Source organism: Poecilia mexicana, unplaced genomic scaffold, assembly GCF_051168715.1.
Source record: "Poecilia mexicana isolate PSO_F unplaced genomic scaffold, ASM5116871v1 scaffold_20, whole genome shotgun sequence".
Classification (NCBI taxonomy): Eukaryota; Metazoa; Chordata; class Actinopteri; order Cyprinodontiformes; family Poeciliidae; genus Poecilia; species Poecilia mexicana.
Window position 1 is genome coordinate 25,804,267 of NW_028263389.1, and position 24,913 is coordinate 25,829,179.

The following is a 24,913-nucleotide window of genomic DNA, read 5'->3' on the forward strand; positions in this document are numbered from 1 at the left end:
TTGATTCTTTTCCTTGACTTTATTGAACTTTCATTACACTGAGTAAAAACATGAGAGTTGACAAATGCAGCTCTCCTCTTTCATAGCAGCATTGTATTTGAATGAAGTCTGGTTATTTTGCCAACCAATAAATAAACTTTCTTTGGATAATGACAATGTTTAAAAAGATAAAGAAGGAAAAAAAACAGTTGATAAAAGCTGCAGCATTGATTTTTCACCATCTATAAACACACATGTATTTGTACTTATATGTGTGATTTATTTTGCCTATATGTATAAAATATGACAGTAGTTTGGGGAAATGGAAAATGTTTATCAACTTGTAGAGATTGTGCTCTGACTTTGCTATCGACAATGTGGGTGAAAATGCTGAAACAGAACAAGCAGCAAACCCAACACGTCTGATGAAGTTTATCTCTCAACTCCTTCAACTCACTTTGAACAGCATGCAAAAACGTTTGAGGATCAGCACATACTCTGCATATTCCCATCTTTCTTCTCTTTCTTTCAACGTCTTTACATATGGTGGTGGTGTATGCAGCGGTATACTGGGACCATGTAATTACAAGCATGTCTGAATGGATGGACAAAGACTCACAGTACAACAAAAATATCTATATAAGGTAGAAGCAGGCACACATGGCAGCTTTTCAGCTAAGCTGGATACATGTACAAACAATACATTTAAGAGAAAGAGGTCTGTAGCACCTTAAGGAGCTTTAGACATATTATAGCAGCTTGTTCCAATACCATAATATTTTTGCAATATTGCAGTGTTTCTTACATACACATTCAATATAGATCACTGGTACTGCTGGAGCTTATAAATTCGTCTGACACTAAATGACCTACAGTCTGCCTTTTACTGGTGGCCTTTTGTCTCCACATCACCAGAGAAAGATTTTTTTTTTTTTTCAGAAGGAAGATTGAACATAGCTTGAGAGTTTTAACTATTTCACAAAATCAGTAAGGCCTTTTGTTTGTTTTTATGTTTTCTTCAACCATCTCATTTAAAATCCTTGGATTCTAGATAACATACAAGTTCTACTGTTAAATATTTGGGTTCATCTAATATGTCTTAGACAGAATTAACACATTTATAAAAACAAAACCAAACAAATCTGTTGTCACAATCTCAGAAATTGTGTCAGAAAAAGTAAGTATACCCTTCCTTAATTCAAAGGATGCTGATAGACCATACCTAAATCATCTGGTTCAAATCAAGTCTTAAAACGAATACAACCTCGAGCGACAAATAACAAATTCATCTGACACAATTGATTTATTTACCAAAAACCAAAGCAAAACGCAGAAGGCAGGTGTTAAAAATGAAGTTCACCCTCATTGCTTGCATCACAGTATTTACATCAGAAAAACAGTTGGCAGTTAGTTGCTCTGTAGCACACATATTTGTGTCAATACAATGGCAATAACATACAACATGGATCAGAATTTACCTCGAGGTCACAACATTCAACAGCTACATCTCACACCTTACCAAGCTTTTTAAATTTAGATTCCAAACAAACCAGCTTCAGAAATTTCTTTTGGATGCTACTACAGTTATTTGGCTAAAATGTTCTGCATTAACTCTTCATATACACTGTTGAGCATGGAAGTGATGGTTTATCCTGATTTTACAGCCAGAGGTTCTGGATACATTTTACCCTGAACAGCTCGGCACCATCCAGCCATCGTCCAACAGATAGGCTACTTATCTTCAGTTATTGGGTGGGAGGCAGAGTACACTGTGGGGAGGTAGGCCATCACAGGGCAAACAACCATGCACACACACTCATCTCTAAGGGCAATTTTACAGAGACTAATTAACAATGCAGTCATGTTTTTGGACTATGGAAGGAAGCCAAGATACCTAGAGAAAACTGATGGATGCACAGGGAAAAGCCAGGATCTTTTTGATGCAAGGCAACAGGGCTACCTGCTGCTCCACCGTGCAGCCCTGCTCTGTACCATTCACAATGTATTCTCAAGACAGAGTTAAGGCCATCTGTTCTCCAGTTGAAGCTTGGCCCAAGTAGCTCATCCAAAAAGACAATTCATATCTACAACAGAATAACAGAAAAAGGATAAAATGAGGCTGTTGAAGTAGCTAAACCCCTGTCCAGATCCCAGTCTGATGAAACCTCTTATGGGCACCAATTAAACTTAAATAGTTCTGTGAAAATACTTCTCTAATAATAACACAGAACTCTGATAAGATCATTCAGGAGATGATTGTTTGAAATGTTGGATGAATGAGGACAATGCAACATTGAATGTATTGTTTATCTCAGGTTGTATAGACCTTTTAAGCATCATTAGTTTGAATTAAAACATGTTGGAGCAAGATATATTTGGGTGTTAAAATGTTCATTGACGTGGCTTCGCCTATAAGAGCGTATGAATAATTAACTTCAACTAAAATGTATGCGTTTCAAACTGCATACAGACTGTGTGCAAGTAAAGCAAAAAGTACACTTTTATCGGAAAAACACTGTCAACATGTTAAACTGTAAAAATAAAACATTTATAATGTATTTACATTTTACTGTTCTCTAAAAGAGGTAAATATATCATTTTACATTTGTATTAAGCATTTAAACCAAAAGCACTGGAAGATTAAAGGCATTTCATGAACACAAAGTGCTGCAATTATCAAAAACATTTTTCATAAAATTTTCACAAAATACAGGTAGCACACACTGATAAATGCTTTGACACAGTAACATTCAACTCTATATTTTACATGGTCTACAAAAACCTTATTCAGGAAGGAATACAAGGGAACTTAATGTTAAACAGAAACTGGAGTTCATGATTTGAATACTGAAGCTGTGAGGTAAAGAACACCATGATGGACACTAATGAAATGTCAGTTCTGTGCATTTCAACAGAAAACACACGTCACCCAAACCAGGTGTTTTTCCAGATCAACCACACAACAATTTAGTGAGGGAACCCTGATCTCCATTCCCTGTTCAGATGGTTTTATTTCCAACAGAGAGTCTCAGCTACCCCAGATATTTGTCAGAAAACATCATTCATGCATCAATACAAGAACAAGTGTCTTTTTCACCACTCTCACACAAATCATGTCTGCTTATTTTTTGAACTTTTAAATGATTCCACAGCTAGTGGAAAAGAGAGAGTTCTTCACCTGTAACCTGACGGTGAAAGCAGCAGCTCCGGGCGACCAACGAATATGCTGATGGATATCAACAGCACATAGTTTCTAATGACAAAACAATATGGGAAGGCAGAACAGGTAGAAAACGTCAGAAAATGAAACAGTTATCAAGATCAGGATCCTTAGAAATTAGATCTTTGCCATGAGAAATTTTAAATGGACTGATTTTTTATATCAACTGCTCCCAAACGCTGACGTTCATACACTAATACACAAATTGGTAGGTAACGTTTGGTTAAGTGGCTAGCTCAAGGATACATCAACATGAGACAGGAAGAAGTTGGAGTGTAACTTTCAACCTTCAAAATAAAAGACACATACTCTCCTGATTGATCCACAGTCATTCCATATTTATATGGGTCCAAAAAAAATCTTACTGCTGTCTGGGTTAAGAACGTGTGGTATTTTTTACTCCCAAATCTGTGACTTTGGCAGTTTTGGCATGATAAATTTGAATGCAAGGCAATTATTAGTTCCACTTCAAGAAATTTAAGGATTGGAACTAGGACTGGTTGTGAAAGGCTCAAAGGCTCATCTTGGGACTTGAACTGCAAATTAGAAAAACTATACATTTTATATTATTCTGTTTTTTAATGTGAACTTCACACAGCTAAAGTTATTCCTAATCTCAAAAAAAGAAACAGCAGCTGACAGATGTTTAACCTCAACAGGTTGGGTTTTACTTTGACTTGTTAAAGATTGAATTCGAACATTAAAATCTCCTTCCATGCTTTAAGTTTTCTAAAGAAGTTTTCATCTTTAGACATTTTTTTCCATATCAATTATCTCGACTCTAGAAGAATCAGGACAGAACCAAAGTGTGTCCCAGAAAGCTGGGATCCCAGCTCAGCAGAACCCAACTCTGCATAAACAGCAACACTAGATGCAAGGACAGTATATATATTTTTTAACTTATTTTTATTAACTTCTGTTTTTATTGTAGCATGAATGTCACATTGAGTTGCATTTCTGGATTGTGCTGTACTGCTTTGGCCCAATAACAATACAGGCATTCATTCATTGACACAACATAGCAGAAGGGATGAGAGTTGCTGATGGCATGTTGAAATGAAGCATCAGTGTTAAATTAATTTACAATCTGACTGTCAGTTAATGAGAGAATATGATTTCCATATAAAGATGTAGAAAACAGGCTTAAATTAAAAATATAGGAATTATGATGGATGTCTCAACTCATGTCCCTTCTGTGTTTTCCCAAAAATACTTACTGATTATAATGATAATTAATATCTCCATGGAACTTTTGTTATTGTTCAACTGACAGAGTGAGAGGGGTGTTGCCAAACCCTGCCAAGACTACTTTCCCCATTGCCCTGGCTTGTGGTGGTGCTTTGACATATTACGTCTCTGTTCACATGCTTTGTCAGTAGTTGAACCCTATCCCTTCATTCCTGCATAAAAATCAAACTTTTTAGACTTCCGGGGGCCACAGCAGATAAGTTAAAGAGAATGGGTAATGATTCATTGGGTAAAGACTTTCTGGAAGATCACAACAACTTTCATATTACTAAGACCTGAACAAAGTCTAAACAGACAGCAGATTTGACTTTAATAGAAGGCAAGAGATAGAACTATTGTTTATTGTAGAGGAAACTTACAAGTCATGACTATAAATATTCTAATTATGTTTCAAACATCATTATATATTAATATACTAATGTTGTAACAATAGCATAAAAATCAGCTCTGATGGGATGTTTAATCAGATATTTAAAGACGGTGATCATAAAGTTATGCCTGATCTGTGTTGGTAAAAGTACCATTTTTGGGTTTGGTGGATCACAAGGTGGTTTTGAGTGACATGTGAATCACACGTCACACATGTGATGTTCATTTGCAGGGCAGCAGATGAACATCTCAGCTATAACCATGTTTTAGTGTTTTCTTCTATTAAAGAAACTCTTGGAGGAGGCCTTATTTATAGAACTGAAGCCTCTGTATTAAATGGGAAGTGCTCCAAACTTATGTCAACTTTATAACTTTAGTTTTAATTGGCAAATAAAGTTCTTTATATACCAATACAATATATGGAATTGCCATCTTTGTTGGAACATCAATGTGCAGTGGACCCCCAGCATACACCACGGTTAGGGATTGTAATCAACTGTGAATAGCTAAAATCTACAAATAATTAAGAACCCTCCTAAAACCCTCATATCTGCCTATTTTAATCATTGAGACAATAATTATACCTTAATATACATTAATACACACAGTGGAAACTGCCTTAGCATTAACACAGCAGCTGCTGTGCCCAGTCTTCCCTACCTCTACCCTTGGGGTTACAGCCAATCATTGCCAAGGAAAATTGATGAAGCTCCTGGATTGGCTGTTTTGCAACCACCAGCAAACAGCATGTGAAGGAGAGCTGTACTTACAAATAAATTTTTGCTTTTTCAAGCCATATTTTCTTTAGAAATGTTGATATGCTGTCCAAAAATATTTGCAAATCATTTAGAGTTACATGGTTCACAGACAAATCTGTCTCCATAAACTGAATGTTGAATCAACAGGGGTCCTATTTGAGCAATATTGCAAAAGACTGCTTAAATCAAGCATCTCTCAGTTGTAGGTATCATATACTCACTCTTTGCATGTAGATACCATATTCGACCTGAAGGTTAGACTTTGTCCTTAATGTCCATGGAGGTTCTAGATTTTTAGTAGCTGATGCAAAGCTCACTGAGAACTGTTGGGAATATGACATGGCAAAGAAACAAACAAACAAAAGCAGAAAATTTGGACTTAGTCATAATCAATGTCATTATCACAGATTTTAGCAATGCAATCAAGTATACAGGCTTCAGATTGAAAATTCTCTTTGCTAATATGCTATAGTAAATAATACAGTAGAGCCCAGCCTAGTTGCAGGATTCACCTATTCATGTATTTTTCTGTTAACGTTATTCCAAATACCGTTTGAAAAATTTGCTTATTTGCAAATCTCTTCATAGAGCATATTTAAAAAAAAGATTTGGTAACACTTTATTTGAAGGGGGGGGGGTGAATGAGACTGTCATGACACTGTCATAAACATGACATAACACCTGTCATGAACATGAATAAGCCTTCATGAATATTTATGACTGTTGTCATAAAGCGTCATTCGGTTAATTATGACACTTTTAATACAAAGTTGACATTATTCAAAATGTCTTTGTTATGACAACTTGACATGAACCAGGAAATCATTACTGATATAAATTTGTTATAAAAGTATTACTGATTGCACTTTAAAAATTAGGTAACTTTATGTTATTAAAGGTAAAGTTTAAACAGTAATGATTTCTTGGTTATACTGGCATTTGCAAAGGAGCCAATCAAGGGGCACCATTCATTTTCCCTGATGATGCCAGAGTAGAAACAAAGAAGACAGAGGATGTTAGTTCTACAGTAGTGATAAGACAGTTTCCATTATGCTTATTACTGTATATTAAGGTATAACTGGTATTTAAACTATTAAAAATTGTAAGGCAGTTATAAACATTTTTAGAGAGGGTCTCAAGTATTTGCAGATTTTAGCCACTTCCTGGGGGTTTTGGTCCCTGACCCCTGTGAATGTAAGGGTCATTTACATCAAAAGTGGCATTTTGTGTGGAGAAACCATTCATTTTGTTGAGTTATTTAAATTGTTTCAATTAGTTTTATGAGAAACAGCTGTTAGTTTGGGTATTTGGCCAAAAAATTATTTTAAGTAAGTCAGTTGTACCTTGCCCACAGATAGTTTGGTCCTCTAGTTGGGTGATAAACTGAAGAAAGATCCTATCACTGCTAATCACTGAGTGCTGACTCTCACAAACCTTGTTGCTGGATCACTTTTAGCTCAATATTTTAGGAGTTTCAATTATATTATTTTGTGGACTTTGCTTATTGTTGGGAAGTTAAATAGATAATCAGTAGTTCTAGCTTGGTCATTTGCTTTCAGTGATTCAGATTGTGTAAAGTGTGTCCTTTTATTGCATTCTGTCATGTCTACAACCTATTTTGCATATTAGGAGATGTTTTCCCAGTTAAAATGATTTGTTTGAATTATCGCAAAACTACAGAGGTGTGCTTTAAAAAAAAGGCAACACTAAAATCTAAAGTAGCTCTCTACTTTATGGCAACGTATAAAGCTAAAGCAGGGGTCTATGTTTCCATAAAGAATTAGGAATGATTATTAAGTTCTAAGTAAACTGTGAACTACTGCAGTTAGAGAAAATGTCCCAGATAAAAACTCTTCAACAATGTGGCAGTGTAGGTTAAAGATGAGCTATCTATATCACTATATCTATATCACTATATCTATATCACTATATCCACATCACAATAAGTTGCTTATTGCAACAAGGATTAAATCAGCATGAAGCTGAGTGAAACTTTCTATCATGCTATTAAAGAGGAACATTGAAGCTCATAGATATTTAAGTAATTTCTGTCTTTGGAGCAGCTTAGAAAACATGAAAGAAAAAGACTTTAGGAGAATATGTCCAGAAATAAAGAACAGGGTAATTCATCTGGAATAAAGGTGAAGATCTGCTAAGGTTGAATAAGCCAGATATATATAAAGCTGTGTATGTTTGTAACTGCTGGCCCTGGTCATCATGCACCTACTGCTTTGTAATTGTTTCTTCACTTTTTAACAAATGACCTGACTATCTAGAATTACTGGAATCCTGTCTGGCTGTTTCAGCTGTGGGGATCTGCATTAGGCAGGACAGACTCCATCACTGAAATGCTTGGTGAAACCGGGGTAGTGTTGTGGGTGTACTCAGGCTACATATGAAGGAGGAGGGGAGTCCTTGGAGAGGGTTCTCTGCAGGTTCTTCACCCACAGGCATCTGGGGGGGCAGCTGGAGTAGAGGAACAGATTCTTCAGTGGAAGGAAAGGTGATGGCTGGTCCTATGCTGCCCCCTCCACTTCCTACGTGATTGTATGGAGGCCCATTGTGTGGCAAGAAGTTGAACAGTTGGGAGAAATCCATAAGTGAAGAAGATGAGGCCATAGAGTCTGCTGCAGGACCTGCTGCTGGCGTGGAAATTTTGGAAAGGGATGCCTCCTCGCTTGCTTCCTCCAGCATACCTACATGAGGTAACAACTCGAGTTTGGAGGACGGGATTTGAGGCTCTACAGATGCAGAGGATGAGGATGGCATGGTGTTCTGCAGCTCCATTAGATAGGTCTCCAGTTCTCCCTTTAGATTCTGCTCCCTCTCATGTGAGGTGATGGTGTATGAGGTAAAGTTGGAGCTCAGTGGGTACTTTAAAGAAAAGGGATTACTGGGGGAAGAAAAGGGCTGTGTGTCCAGATCGGAGCTTGTGAACATGTTAACCTGGTGTGATCTTGTTGTCAGTGTTGCTGGAAGCTCATCCTTGATGCTTCCAGTAGCCAAATCATAAACATCTGTCTCCAGCGAATCAGCTGGTTCAGTTTTTACCCTCAGCAGCTCCCTGGTGTGGCTCTTCTTCATGTGGCGTGTCAGATGATCCTTCCTACCAAAGCGCTGCGCACAGAACTGACAGAGGAAATCCTTGCGTCCAGTGTGCACCACCATGTGGCGTCGCACATCTTTGCGGGTGTAAAACTGACGCTCACAATGTTCACAACAATGCTTCTTCTCTTTGGTCCCTCCAGATGGCTTGCCAGCGTGTGTTTTGAGGTGTTCCAGGAGAACCACAGTGCTGGGGAACAGCTGCAGGCACACTTGGCAGGTCAGGTCTCCGCTGTTTGCAGCATGGAGGGCCAGGTGGCGCTTAAAGCCCAGCTTGGTGTTGTAGCTCTTCCCGCACTCCTGACAGGTGAAGGCCTCCTTGTGTGGATCATGAGTGTGCAGGTGATTTTTTAAGTGATCCTTGCGGTGAAACATTTTTTCACAGTATGAACACTTGTGGCTTTTTTCTGGTGAGTGAGTTGCCATATGCCTTGGAACACAGACACAATCTATGAGCATTCAGAATGGCTGAAATTATATTCAAAGTTAGCATGCGTTACATAGAACTGTAAGTAAAGCTACTCATTAGTATATTATAATGCTAGATTTGAATAAGCCTAAAGAAAAAAAAATCAACATGCTGCACCCTGCTGTACCGTAGCAGCTTGTATTTGGAGACGAAAGCCTTGGTGCAGTCTGGATGGGAGCAGCGATACGGCCTTTCCCCTGTGTGAGAGTATGAGTGCACCCTCAACTTCTCCAGGCTGTTGAATGCCTTCTGACACTCCTGACAAGGAAAATTCTTCTTGGGTTTCCCTTCTGCTCTCCTGCGTTTCCCTGATGTTGGTGAAAGCTTGGCTTTCTCCAGAACACGGTCATGGCGGTTCTCTGTTCCAGTGGCCATGGCACCCTAAAGCAGACCAGCTACATGAAGAGCAGGGTGCCCGAAAAATGCTGATGTAACTCCGACGTCCAGCTTTAGGTTGTCATCCCAGCCTGGACTAAGGCGCCTGGCACATAAAGAAAAGAAGAGAAAAGCATTATGTAAATAGTTAAATGTTACACTTAAGAGAATACTGGGTGTGTAGGGGCTGCATTCTCTGAGAGTCATCATAGAACCTGGCCTACATCGACCGTGAAGTCTGGCAGTGAAAGTCTGTGAAATTGGATGAACTGACCTTCAGATTTATTCCCACCCTTACTCGGCATATGTTGTGTCACGTAGCAACCACGATGGTGTTAAACACAAGCACTGATAAACACAAGCTGGTAAAAATGGAGCTCAAAGTTTTGCACTTTTATTTGTTACATAATCAGGATTTCCCCCAGTGTGTAAGCAGCCTGGTGGGCCACCAGACTCAGCTTGCAGCAGCTGACACTTGGTGCCACCTAGTGTCAGTTGCCACCAGAACTGCCTTTTTCCACCAACTAAATGCAGTCAAAATAGTACAGGTCTTACATAGTTTATAAGCTGTGTTATATAAAAAAAATTCCCTTCTCACCCTCCGCGGGTGGTCTCTTTCATCCTCTGAGCTCTGGTCCTCTACCAGAGGCCTGGGAGCTTCAGGTTCTCCTCCAGTATCTTAGCTGTGCCTAGAACTGCACATTTCTGGACTGAGATGTCTGATGTTGTTCCTGGGATCTGTTTGAGCCACTGCTCCAGTTTGGGGGTGACTGCCCCGAGGGCCCCGATGACCACAGGCACCACTGTGGTCTTCACCTTCCAGGCCTTCTCCAGTTTCTCCTTTTTCCTGATGTTGTGGTCACTTGGTATTGCTACATCCACCACAACGGCTTTCCTCTGTTCTTTATCCACCACCACAATGTCCGGTTGGTTCTCCATTACCATCTTGTCTGTCTGGATCTGGAAGTCCCACAGGATCTTAGCTCGGTCATTCTCCACCACCTTTGGGGGTGTTCCCCACTTTGATCTCGGGGCTTCCAGTCCATATTCTGCACAGATGTTCCTGTACACTATGCCCGCCACTTGGTTATGTATGTGTGTGTGTGTGAGTATATATATATATATATATATATATATATATATATATATATATATATATATATATATATATATATATATATATATGTAACAGAGTTACAAATGTACTTTTTTTAAAATTATAATTTGTAATTCATTTTATATTGAGAATATGTGAATTTTATCTTATTTAGTTATTATTTGCTGTTTTGCCTGCGGGGGTCGCCTTTCTACACTTTGCCTCGTTTGTGTCTCCTGGGCTTCCGTAGCTCGGTCCGCCCTCATAGCATCTCTGCTTCCCCCTTTTCCCTCACAGCGTTGTTCTGCGCTGCTGTGGGTAAGTCAGACAAGTTCACTGCTGCGATATATGTTTATTTTCTGTACGGATGTTGTTGTTTATGTGGAAGTTTTATCATATGATGCTTATTGTTGTTTGTTAATGTGTTATTTTGCAGTTTTTACCATCATTGTGGGTTTTTATAACCAGTTTTATTATAATTTTCTTTCTTTAATTTTGGCGCGAAAAACCGGTGTTAATCCAGCACACTCCGGTTGAACATTGTTTTTATTTTCACATTTAGGCTGGAGTGCAAGGAGATTAGAAGAGGAAGTTGATTTATTGTTTTACTCTTCTTCTCCAGGTATGTGTTTTTATTTTAAGTTATCCTTTTTATCTCTGTTTATTTCACTCTGTCTATTGTGTTGCTGTGGCCACCAGGTGGCGTTTTTCTCCTCTTGTTTTTAGTTTGATTTTTGTGAGATTTCTTCTTTTGTTACCGTTGATTTTTGTTGAATTGTAAAAAAAAAAAAAAAAAAAAAAGAGAAAAAGAAAAAAAAAAAGTTAGTAGACAGCGTTGTTCTGCGCTGCTGTGGGCTGGAGTGCAAGGAGATTAGAAGAGGAAGTTGATTTATTGTTTTACTCTTCTTCTCCAGAATAAAAAAAGAAGATTTCATCGAAACCTGATTGCCTCATTGAATTACCACCCGTTACACTGGTGCCGTGACCCTTTGGATCTACAGATCAGCTTGACGCTCTTCGCCGTGGTTGCTGTGCACCTGATCTATTCTACTGTTTGGGATCCTTTTGTGGTCAGGTCAATAAGAGACTCTGAATTACAACACTTTTCTTTTACGATCACTGAGTGAAAAAAACAAAACAAAAAGAAATATATATATTATGGTGTGCTAAATTTTTTTATTTCAATCCCATTAAAAGTGATTCTGCTTTGTTTTTTTGTTTTTTTTCTTTGATTGTAAGCAATACTGTGGTACATTTTATGGTTAAAAGTAGCTGGTGTGTTAGCAATGGATCAGTTTACTACTCCTAAATTGCCTAAAGGTCGAGGAGTGTGGTTCAGCCGTACTGCTGATAGTGGAGCGGTAGGACATTCAAACCTCACATATGATGCTAGTGCGGAATCAGGGCTAGGGAGGAGCCAAGGTTGTACTGCTACTGATGGGTTCATGAGGGAGAATCCCCCTACTTCCACACCCTGCAGTGATGTTGATGCCCTTCATCACCTTACAGACATGGTTGGGCAGTTAGGTGCACAAATTGGTGAATCAATTATTTCTAGACTAATGTCAGCTGGTGTTGTAAATATGAACAGTGAACCTCAGCCTTCTAGTGTCACTCAGAACTCATGCTGTGACAGTGACAGACATGAACTATCTCATGTGACAGTCCATGTTAAACCTGATAGAGTGCTTCAGACATATCGAGGCGACCATACTGACAAATGTTCAATCCGTGACTGGATTGACTTGACTAAAATGCACCTCAGAAAACAAGAAATACCTACCTGTGGTCAAGGAGAAGAGATCATGTGTCACTTAATGGGCAAAGCAAAGGATGTGGTGCAGATTGCATTACGCAGTGATCCTTCACTTGATGTTAAAAAGAATCCTGCACTGATATATGATGTTCTTCTCCATTACTTCAGTGAAACCCCATCGTGTCTCCCCCTCGCCGATTTCTATGCTACTCTGCCCAGACACAGGGAGAATCCTGTTGATTATTGGATAAGACTAAACAAGGCAGCAGACTTAGCTCTTGAGGGTCAGCGTAAACGTGGGAAGCAGACGGAAAACATGAATGATGAGGTGGCTCTCATGTTCGTCAAACACTGTCCTGACCCAGAGTTATCCTGCATTTTGAAGTGCAAGCCAGCTCATGAGTGGACTTCGCGTGATGTTCAGTTAAGGATTGATGACTACCAGAGAGAGTTGAGGGCAGCTAGCAGAGCGACTGGTGCTCCACAGCTAAGAAGCCAGGTTGCTGCCATCAACCCAGAGCAGCCTATTCCAGTGTCACCTGGCCTGGCAGCTTATGAGCATTGTTACTCTCCTCCTAGCTCATTACCTTCACCCTCCTTTCTCCAATCTCAACATCACTCTTCATGCCAGTCTACAACAGCTTCCTGTCAGGGTGGTCCTCAGGACACTAGAAGCACAGACTCAGTCCCCCTTGTTACACAACATCTTCAGCAATCAGAGGAGAGGTTTCTCAATCGAATGGTCGACATGTTTCAGCAGATGATGGAGAGGATGCAGCAACGCAATACTTTTCGCCCTACCCGGGGTGGGAGGTTCCAGCATGTGCCTCGTGAACAACGCAGCAGAGAGGCAGGTTGCAAAGTCTGTAATAACTCAGGTCACACCACTACTTCGCACTGCATGTCTGAGAGACTGTGTTTTGTTTGTTTCGCCCCTGGTCACACCAAACTGAACTGCCCCATGAAAACTCCTTCCCAGTCCCAGTCGGAGGGAAACTAGTGGACCTGTATTCGGAGGGAGGCAGTGCAGGTCACACTACCAACTCCCAAACTGATGACATGTCAGATGCTGAGACTGTATACGCTTCGGAGAAGAGTTTATGTAGTAGCTCAGGAGTCGTTGTCTATCAGAATGTTCACAGAGTTAGCAGCAGTGACAGTCTTTTCTACACCTCTGTGAACATGGGTGGGACATTTAAAATGGGCGGAATGCTGGACAGTGGTTCAATGGCCTGCAGCATCAGTGAGGCAGCTGAAATGAAGCTGAAAGAGGCTGGAGTGATAACTGACCAAAACATAGTTGATGTGGATGTGGTTCTTGTTGGATGTGGCGGACTTCGAGTTAAGCCTAAGGGCGCTTTTGATGTGGAGATGGAAGTATATGGCTGTAAAATGGTGGTTCCAACGCTCGTTGTTCCAGGTCAGCATGATGACTTGATACTAGGCACCAATGTCATAAAACACATCCTGCATCAATCCAAGCAGTGTGAGTCCTACTGGAAGACGGTGTCCACCCCGTGTCCTCCTGGGGATCCAGAAACTGAACGTTTCCTGTCCATGCTGTCTGGTCTTAATCCGTGGAAGGATGGAAATGCTCCTGATAAGGTTGGTACTGTAAAGTGTAACTCAGCTACCTACCTTGAGCCTGGGCGAGAGTATCTCGTGTGGGGGAAACTACCCGGAAACACTTCTGTTTCTCCAGGTAGCACCATCATGATAGAGCCCACGTCATCCCGCTCAGCACCCCGGGGTGTTCTGGTTGCTAAGCTTGTGACTTCATTATGGGGAGACAGGTGGGTTCCATTGAAGCTCATTAACATGTCTGAAAGACCTGTGTTATTGAGACGCAACACAAAGCTAGCTGATGTTTACCCCATTGTAGCATTGGAGGACATGGATGGTGTAGAGTGCTCAAAGATTCAACTTGCTAGTTTTGGACAATCTGTCATGCCACCAACTGCGGATGCCGGTTTGGTCAAAGAGATGCTCAGATCAGTTGGGCTCAGTGATGTTGATATTGAGTCTTGTGAAGTTTCTGAGGACTGCAGGACAAGAATGGCTAATCTTGTTTTGCAGTATGAGAGTTTGTTTTCCCGCCACCATCTTGACTGTGGGGAAGCAAAGGGGTTTGTGCATCGTATTAACCTTTCTGACACTAGACCCTTCCGGCTTCCATACAGGCGAGTACCCCCTGGCCAGTATCAGAAACTGCGGCAAGTCCTGAGTGAGATGGAAGAGAAGGAGATCATCAGGAAATCCACAAGCGAGTATGCATCACCTCTAGTGCTAGTGTGGAAGAAGAATGGAGATCTTCGTATCTGCACAGACTTCCGCTGGTTGAACAAGAGAACCCTGAGGGATGCCCATCCCCTTCCCCATCAGGCAGACTGTCTGGCAGCATTGGGGGGAAACAGTCTGTTCAGTACCATGGATTTGACCTCTGGGTTTTATAACATGCCACTCCACGAGGATGACAGGAAGTATTCAGCCTTTACCACTCCTATGGGCTTATATGAATACAACCGTCTGCCACAGGGTCTGTGCAATAGCCCTGGTAGCTTTATGCGCATGATGACCAGCATATTCGGAGACCAGAACTACCTGACCTTACTGTGCTATTTGGATGATTTGTTGGTTTTTGCACCTGATGAGGAATCTGCCTTGCGGCGCCTGGAGATGGTGTTTGCCAGGTTGCATTGCCACAATTTGAAACTGGCTCCCAAGAAGTGCTTCTTTCTGAGGAGATCTGTCAAGTTTCTTGGTCACATTGTTGGTGAAGCTGGTGTTTCAACAGACCCAAGTAAAGTCGAGGTCATTACCAACATGACAACTGCTCAACTCATGGAATCAGATGGTGTGACTCCTTCTCAGAAGCGGATAAGATCCTTTCTGGGGATGATAAACTACTATCAACATTTCGTGCCCAGGTACTCTGCCATCGCCAAGCCGCTGTTTGATTTGTTAAAGGGTGACAAAAGGAAAGGCAAATGTCATCAGAATAAACTGCCATCCAGAAAGTTGAAAGCCTCTGACTGGACTACATCACAAGAACAAGCCTTTGAACAACTGAAGTCCTCACTGACACAAAGTGTTGTCTTGGCCCACCCGGATTTCACCTGTCCTTTCGTGTTGTCCACTGATGCATCCCTGGATGGCATAGGTGCTGTTCTGTCTCAGGTTCGGCAGGGTGAGGTACGAGCCAGGCCCATTGCTTTTGCCAGCAAGTCTCTGTCCCGGTCACAAAAGAACTATCCAGCTCACAGGTTGGAGTTTCTGGCATTGAAATGGTCCGTCTGTGACAAGTTCAGCCACTGGTTGAAAGGCCATAAATTCACAGTCTGGACCGATAACAATCCATTAACTCATATCCTGACTAAGCCTAAACTGGACTGTTGTGAGCAACGTTGGGTGGCTAAATTGGCAAGTTACAACTTTGACATCAAGTACATCCCAGGCCCACAGAATATTGTGGCAGATGCTCTGAGTCGTGAGCCATTTGTTCGGGAGACTGTTGGCCACAGGCTGCTCACTGAACCCTATGCCAGTCTTCTCGCTGAAGTTAAAGATGTCTCAAACTCCTCAATACAGACTGCCTTTCGATCGTCCAGTGGTCAGAAAGAATCTTCCTCAGTGAGTGTTAACAGTCAGTCAACATGCAGCCCACTACAACTCCTCCCTCAGTCTGTTGCAATGGAGGATGTGTCTGCTGTGTTACACTCACAAGTGGAGTGGGATGCTGGTGCGAGAACCCGTGCCGTTGAAATGGTCCATCATCTGCCTCAGCTCATTCCATCTGGTCAAAACACCTTACCCACCTACACTGAATGTGAACTCCGTGACAGACAGTTGGAAGACAGAACTCTCTCTCGTGTTCTACACTATGTTGAGAGGCGTAGAAGACCCTCTAGAAGAGAGAGGTTTACAGAGTCAGTCTCTGTGACAAAGTATCTAAAGCACTGGGATAAACTAACTGTACGAAACGGTGTGCTATACAGGATTTCTCGGGACCAGAAAACCAAAGCGAAACGATTCCAGTATATTGTACCTGACTCGCTCAAGACTGAGGTACTTCATGGAGTTCATGACAGAGCAGGCCATCAAGCTCAGTTCAGGAGCCTCGGCTTGACAAGGCAGAGATTTTTCTGGCTGACTCTAGACAGGGATGTCAGAGACCATGTTCGACACTGTCAGCGATGCATTGTCAGTAAGACCATTGAACCTGAGGGCAGAGCTCCATTGGAAACTATAACATCAACCAGACCGCTTGAACTTGTATGTATTGATTTTTGGTCAGCCGAAGATTCCAGAAACAGATCTGTTGACGTCTTGGTGATTACTGACCACTTCACAAAAATGGCTCAAGCATTTCCATGTAGAGACCAGACAGCTAAGCAGGTGGCAAGGGTTCTCTGGGACCAATATTTCTGTGTCTTTGGCTTTCCTGAGAGGATTCATAGTGACCAAGGGGCTAATTTTGAAAGTCAGCTGATAAGTGAGCTCCTCAGAGTCTCAGGTGTCAGAAAGACGCACACGACACCATATCATCCGATGGGGAACGGAAGTGTGGAGCGGTTCAATCGAACTTTAGGTGGCATGATCCGTGCACTGTCCCCTGAAGAGAAAGCTGACTGGCCACGACGTTTACAGACACTGGCCTTTATGTATAACTGTGCGGTTCATGAGACAACGGGTTATCCCCCCTTTTACCTCATGTTTGGCCGGGTCCCTCGCCTGCCTGTCGATGTCCTCTTTCAAACAGTCCTTGATGACTCTGCTGTGGGGAACTATGACAAGTATGTGGCATGTCTTACCGATGACCTGAAGGAGGCAATGACAATTGCTCAGGACCATGCTTCAAAAGAACAGAGACGACATGCTCGATTGTACAACCGGAAAGTGAAAGGCACTAGTATTGCTGTCGGCGACAGAGTGCTCTTAGCTAACAGAAAAGAGAGGGGTAAGAGGAAGCTTGCTGACCGGTGGGAATCGACCATCTACACTGTGATGGAAATTAATCCAACGACACATACGTATAAGATCTGTGACACAGTCACTGGACAGAAAAAGGTGGTTCACAGGAACATGTTGATGCAGGTCAGTTTCCTCCCAGTGGATCCCTCATATGACATATCTGATTCTACTTCTGCCATCTCACTTTCTGCATCCTCAGTCCCGGAAGCAGATGGCTTTAGAGGAGATGAGAAAATGTCGCTTGAGAGTGACGACAGAACCTTGCATGAGACAAGTGCTGGTTTTGATTGTGGCAGTGTTGGGGACTTACCTGGAGTTCTGGAAGGGGTGGTGGATCCTTTGCCTGATCCGGAGCATGTGGATTCTGAGAGGAGAACCATTGAATGGATAACACAGCTGTCTGAGCCAAATTCATCAGTGGGGGATGTCGTGGACTTAAAGAGCATGACCTCCAGTCCTGAAGACTGTTCAGTTTCGGCCATGGGCTACACGACGAGTCAATCTGTGGGAGGTGACTCTGCTGTTATGACTGTTGTGGACGTCCCGGTGGACATAAGGGGCCCAGACCCCAGCCTTAGTAGTGTGGGCCATACAGTTGGTGCTTCTGCTATTCTGCACACTGTTGACCAGACCTCAACTGTGCACCATGATGACTATACTGCACAGACGGAAGTTAGGTCTAGATTCGGTCGCCTAGTCAAACCTGTGAACAGGCTCATACAGACTATGTCCAGGCAAGATGTTCAGAACAAGTTTGATGCTTGAGCTGGTTGCAAATCAATGTTCCCTGCCTTTACTGATTGATTTCTTCACCGGCTAGCCTATAATCTTTTGGGTCTGACTTTTTTTTTGTCTGGACGTGATATTTTCATTTTGTATTGTGTAATGAGCCTGTACTACACTGTGTTGGGGTCTTGTGGGGTGTACAAGGCACCCTATAGGCAGTTGATGGATTGGGGGATAAGCGTTACCCTCATACCACTTCATCCTTATGGGATACATTAGTTGTCTGTGTTCTCAATGTCAACCCCAGGTGATCTATGATTTGTGTTATTTTCAGTGATGTACGCTGTGTGGTTGATGCTCGTATTCGATAAAATTCAGTGGGGGTGAGTGTAACAGAGTTACAAATGTACTTTTTTTAAAATTATAATTTGTAATTCATTTTATATTGAGAATATGTGAATTTTATCTTATTTAGTTATTATTTGCTGTTTTGCCTGCGGGGGTCGCCTTTCTACACTTTGCCTCGTTTGTGTCTCCTGGGCTTCCGTAGCTCGGTCCGCCCTCATAGCATCTCTGCTTCCCCCTTTTCCCTCACAGCGTTGTTCTGCGCTGCTGTGGGTAAGTCAGACAAGTTCACTGCTGCGATATATGTTTATTTTCTGTACGGATGTTGTTGTTTATGTGGAAGTTTTATCATATGATGCTCATTGTTGTTTGTTAATGTGTTATTTTGCAGTTTTTACCATCATTGTGGGTTTTTATAACCAGTTTTATTATAATTTTCTTTCTTTAATTTTGGCGCGAAAAACCGGTGTTAATCCAGCACACTCCGGTTGAACATTGTTTTTATTTTCACATTTAGGCTGGAGTGCAAGGAGATTAGAAGAGGAAGTTGATTTATTGTTTTACTCTTCTTCTCCAGGTATGTGTTTTTATTTTAAGTTATCCTTTTTATCTCTGTTTATTTCACTCTGTCTATTGTGTTGCTGTGGCCACCAGGTGGCGTTTTTCTCCTCTTGTTTTTAGTTTGATTTTTGTGAGATTTCTTCTTTTGTTACCGTTGATTTTTGTTGAATTGTAAAAAAAAAAAAAAAAAAAAAAAGAGAAAAAGAAAAAAAAAAGTTAGTAGACAGCGTTGTTCTGCGCTGCTGTGGGCTGGAGTGCAAGGAGATTAGAAGAGGAAGTTGATTTATTGTTTTACTCTTCTTCTCCAGAATAAAAAAAGAAGATTTCATCGAAACCTGATTGCCTCATTGAATTACCACCCGTTACATATATATATATATATATATATATATAATTATTACAGGTGTGCCAATCAATCAGCCACTGATCACAATCAGCCAATTTCCGTGAAAAAGTCTATGATCGGTGATCGTCGATCGCTGTCTCGGGTTGCCGATCATCTCGGGTTGTTCGATCACCTGTACTTCACTTCCCAGCCTGCTGCAGCTCATCTCCTCTTTTCTTCACACTACACAAGCGATGCCGAGTGGAACTATAACGCTCAGAGTGGATGGGGAAGTTTGTGTGTTGCGACGGACATCGGGGGTGAAGCACATCAAATGTATCAACACAACGAATCTAATGTGACATTTAAAAAACAAACACTTGATGGAGTTTGGCTACATCGAGGCTCACTGCAGAAAAAAAGACATCCGGAGTGGCCAGATAGCAAGTAAGGCAGCGCACAGCTACCAACACTCATCCGGAAAAGCATGGAAGATGGTCAGAAAGTTAAACAAAAGCCCAAGAAATAATAAGTCTTCGAGCTAGCACTGGAAGATGCTGGTTTTGCTCTCGTTGTTGAACCGCCGCTACGCGCTACTGGTAGTAATATTTCACAGACGTAGCGCCGCTCAACCTCCACCCAGCAGTGACCTCTCACGCCGACCGTCTGCTTAAAGCTGCAGCATGTAACTAAAACAAACAAAAAAGATTTTTCATATGTATTACAACTTTCGCTATGTTCTAACAGAAGACAGATAAAAAAAACATGAAATCAATCTTCTCTGTCTCCTTCCTGTGTTCTGCAGAGTTACTGAGTTCGGTCAGAAACAGCCAATCAGAACCACCACAAAACAATTAGCCATGCTCTCAGGAAGTTTTGATTTAGTAACTCAGGATTGCTTATTTTATATGTGTGTGTGTGTGCGCGCGCGCGGAATTCCAGAAATTTGAATACTGTGAAGAAATCAAACCAAGAATGTTGACATTTGAGTGTGTCACACTAAACATCTACTAAACTCAAAGCACCACTAGGTGTCATTAAATTGTTTCATTTTGGTTCAATTGTCTCAGTGCGTTTCAAATATGGGTAAAACTGCAGACCTAACAACTGGTCAGTAGACCATCATTGTTACTCTCCATAGGATGGGTAAGCCACTAAAGGTTATCGCTAAGGAGGTTGGCTGTTCACAGGGTGCTGTGTCCAAGCATATCAATGGAAAGTCTAGTGGAAGGGCTGGACTACTGGCCAGTGGTCCAATGTCCTCTTTTCCTGTGAAAACAAAGTGTGCATTTCATTTGATAGTCAAGGTCCAAGGGTTTGGAGGATGACGGGTGAACAACTGAACCCTGCTTGAAATATCCAGTCAGTCATGATTTGGGGCACAATGTCTGCTGCAGGCATTGGTAAACTCTGCTTTCTGAAATCCAAGGTCACCACTACATGATTCCTTCTGCTGAGGATCTGTATGGAACTTTAGATTTCATTTTCCGGCAGGACTTGCCCCCAAAGTCTGGTTTGATCTTCAGTGCTTAACTGGCCAGCCAACTTGCTGGACCTACACACCATTGAGAATCTATGGGGTATTCTCAAGAGGAAAATGAGGGGCACCAGATCCAACAACAAGGAAGAGCTGACAGCAAACATCAAGGAAATCTCTGCTTTCATAATTCCCAGGCAGTGCCACAGGCTGACTGCATCAAGGCAGTGATTAAGGCAAAGGGATTTACAACAAATATTGTCATATTCCAGAGACATGGCCAAGGTAAGGAAGGCTGAAATTCCTTACCTTGACCAGCACTGAACAATACAAATAAGTTGAAACGTCAAGACTGTGCCAACCAATACATCTGAAGACAGATTTTTTTCAAAGCTTTATGGACAGATGAGATGAAAGTGACTCTTGATTGACCAAATGGATGGACCCGTGGCTCGATCAGTAATGGGCACAGAGCTACACTTTGCATCAGATGCCTGCAAGGTGAAGGTGGGGTACTGGTATGGGCTGGTATTATTAAAGATGAGCCGGTTGGACCTCTTCAGGTTGAAGATGGATTCAAAATCAACTCCCAAACCTGCTGCCATTTATTAGAAGACACTTTCTTCAAGCAGTGATACAAGAAAAAGTCTGCGTCTTTCAAGAAGACCATGATTTTTATGCAGGACAATGCTCCATCACATGCATCACAGTACTCCACTATGTGTCTGGCCAGTAAAGGTCTTAAAGGTGAAGGAACAACGAAGTGGCAACTTAGGAGGGGGAAATAAAAACATCTTATTTTAATAGGCCTTTATTTTGAAATTAAACATCAGATCGGGTTGACATTTGGTGGTTGTGTTCTAGAGCTGTCCCTCTGTCACTCAGAAGTGAGAGAAGTCACTGGAACCTTTAGAGTTTTTCATCAATGTATATGTTAACTTTGGTAAAACTAAAATTCTAAATGTGTTATTTTACAAGGCTTTTATTTTGAAATTAAACATCAGATCACATTGACATTTGCTGGTTTTGTTCTAGAGGTGTCCCTCTGCCACCCAGAAGTGAGAGATGTTGCTGGAAGCAGAGAATTTTTCAGCATTGCTTAATGTCCCCAATTATTTCCAATACATTCTTTCTTTTGCAACTGCATACATACAAAGTCTAAACTTGAAGCTGCTGGAAATCTACTTGCAGTAGATCAAACATGAAGGGATGTGAGCTTTTACTCTGACAGGAGCTGGTAAATTAGGGTGCCGTAACGTCTTATGCTGTGGTGCACGTAAAAATTGAATGCGGGATGGCTTTACTGTCATTTTCAAAGAGGCGGCTAGCTTTACCCCTCCACACAGCCAGAGCTAATGCGGAGGGGTTTAAACTCCTACCTTGATCAAAAACTCTGGAAGGAAACATAATTCCTCACAGGGGTTTGATGTAAATATCCATACAGGTCAGCCTGTGTCCAATTTGAATGAAAGGAGGCGCGCACGATCCGCACTGAGATAAACTTAAGACATCCAGCTGCTGCAGCGAGTGAGGCAACGCCACAGAGGCACCAGCAGTGTGATTGGTCCAGCTTTAAATGCATAAACTATAAACCTATCTTCTATAAACATATCTTTTATAATTTAGGAATAAATCTGATCTGCCAGTGAAACGCTCAGAGCAATAGACCCTCGCAATCTGACTTTAAAAAAAAAACAACAATGCGTTTTTTTATTATTATTATTATTTTACTAAAAACATAAACAAGAAAGGCGGGTAAGGGTTAGGGTTAATCCTAACCCTGGCGGCGGGGCTAGTAAAGAACGGCGGGCTGCCAGGCCTATAATACATTGGGGGAAACCCTGGGAGTGCCAACAGCTCCTGTCTGGTCAGGAAGGCCCACCAGCATCTCTACTTCCTCAGGAAACTGCAGACAGCTGGACTTGTGAACTCAGTTCTGAGGAGCTTCTATCGCTGTGTGGTGGAGAGCGTCCTCTGCACCTGCATCATCGCATAGCACGGCAGCTGAGAGGACAGTTCTGCAGAGCATGGTTAAGACTGCACAGAGGACTGTAAGGAGTCCTCTTCACATCAAGAAGGACTCCACCCATCCTGCACACAGTCTGTTCCAGCCGCTCCCCTCAAGCAGGAGGCTGAGGAGCATCCAGGGCAAGTCCGCTCAGCTGAGAAACAGATTCTTCCCTTCAGCCATCAGGTGCAGCTTGAGTACAGCAGTCTAATTCAACTTCATCTCATAAATTATTTACGCACACACACACACACACACACACACACACACACACACACAAATACACACACACCCACACACACACACACACACACACACACACACACTTTTTAATATGGATATCTATATATATATATATATATATATATATATATATATACACGTTATGATTTATTTTTTGTTAGTACATTAAATTTCTTTATCTAGAACCTGAGTTAGAATTTTGTACCACAAACGAGCAAAGGTGATATGGCAATAAAAAAATTCTTGCATCCTTGAATCAAGAAACTGACAGACTCTATAAATGGAAGGTCTATAACTGTTATTGAAAAGAAGGGTGAATATATTGGTCACTGATTTATTTTTTTAAATGTCAGAAATGGTTATTATTCTCACTTTAACAGATGACAATAAACAAGTGAGATGGGAAAATTTTCAGTTTGAATTCAGTTGCATAATAATGCTGCACATTAATAGCTTTAGTGTGCACACATAGATATTGTCCTAAGAAAGCCAAAATCTCACTTTTACTTTCTTAAATATTGAGGTTTGAAAGGTTATTAACATTTTGGATTGACAGCGCTGTAGATGTTCAACTATAAAATTAATCATCAAAGTACAACTTGCGTAATAATTGTGCAGTATAACAGTATATATAATTTTTTTTTCTTTTTAGTGGCTCAGTTTTCTTGAGTAAATTCCAACTCAAAGCAGGACAACTAATGTTCACAGTCATCATGAACACCAGCAAATAAGAGTAAAAGGTTCCAGCCAGGCATACAGCAGCACAGATGAGTACAGCACATCATCTCTTCAATTACCCGCGTCAGCATGTGGAAGCAGCAGTGTGAACCGTCCTGCAGACAGACGCCCCGCTCTGCACAACTTTACCATCTTCCAGAAACCCTCAACTGCCAGCCAAACCAACCTTCCCTCTCCACCTTTAATGACTATAGACTGGTTTGTTTTCCTCCCGGTTACAGCGATGCCAGTCTGCCATCCGTTTCTGCATGCACTATGAATCTCCCCTCTCACTATAGCCTGTCGCTACTGGGGTTGTCCTCATTTTTCACAAAGAAATGCTTAAAGAAACGTATTGACCCTGCTCACGGTAACCAGCATGTGGGTAAAAGATAAACAAGTGTATCTGAACACAGCAGATAGAATGGATGTTATTTCTGAGTTTAGGTTTCTTGCAAAGCCCACCGCACTGTCGCTGTCATTAAATAATAATAAAAAAAGCAGTCAACTCCAACTTTCTGTCACTTCTTTAACGTTGGTGGAGGCGCACTATGACACGCATTCCTGTCAGCACTGACTGAACTTCTTCACGGGTTTTCAGAAGGAAAATACTTCGCTACTTTTTTCTCTGCTCCGTAACGGAGGACTGATTAACAGAAACTTTTTCCCCCAACTCACCCCCACCTCTCCTCATTTAAATAACCCCGATATTTGAAGGCATCAGCGGAGTGCCCGTTTGTTTCATTTACACCAAACTTACCCTGGGAGCTTCCACATCCTTTCTGTGGACTTTTTCTTGACTTTCAACTATTTTCCGAATTTTTTATAATTTTTTTCTCATATTTTTTGCCAGACGCGGCGGGCCTGAAAATTGTTTGCTCTCTCCTCTTTCGGGCAGCCATTGTGTATGCGCTGCGATGCAACCGCACTATACAGTGGCCACGCCCACCCCGGTGCCCTGCTTCATGTGATTTGTTGACGGCGCTGCCATTTTCACGTCCATCTCTCGTACAGGCCTTTCAATAAACGGCTTTTTTTTTGGACTTGCTAGTCATCCTGTCAATCGTTATTAGTGCTTTGCTCTGTTTCACAACGATAGGAGGAAGAACGGACCGCAGAAGGAATCCTATTGGACTGCCGGGCTGTCATGCGACGGGGTTAGCGC

At 41.7% G+C, this 24,913-nt stretch overlaps 1 protein-coding gene and 1 long non-coding RNA gene across 2 annotated transcripts; one reads left to right on the forward strand and one right to left on the reverse strand.

Moving 5' to 3' along the window:
- plag1 (pleiomorphic adenoma gene 1) lies at window positions 1-24,886 on the reverse strand. The gene is made up of 3 exons (XM_014976136.2): window positions 24,509-24,886; window positions 9,276-9,629; window positions 1-9,109 (listed from the first exon to the last, which is right to left on the reverse strand). The coding sequence occupies exons 2-3, from the start codon at window positions 9,521-9,523 to the stop codon at window positions 7,915-7,917; spliced, it is 1,443 nt and encodes a 480-aa protein (XP_014831622.1). The 5' UTR covers window positions 9,524-9,629; window positions 24,509-24,886; the 3' UTR covers window positions 1-7,914.
- Window positions 10,710-11,831, forward strand: LOC148153534 (uncharacterized). Its single transcript, XR_015761686.1, has 2 exons — window positions 10,710-11,241; window positions 11,534-11,831. It is a non-coding gene; the product is annotated as an uncharacterized LOC148153534 (long non-coding RNA).
- Window positions 24,887-24,913: the final 27 nt, after the last annotated feature.

Coding starts and splice junctions, on each gene's coding strand:
- plag1 (XM_014976136.2), bottom strand. CDS start 9,523: ATGGCCACTGGAACAGAGAACCGCCATGACCGTGTTCTGGAGAAAGCC. Junction 9,110..9,275: donor TCCAAATACAAGCTGCTACG/GTACAGCAGGGT, acceptor CTGTGTTCCAAG/GCATATGGCAACTCACTCAC.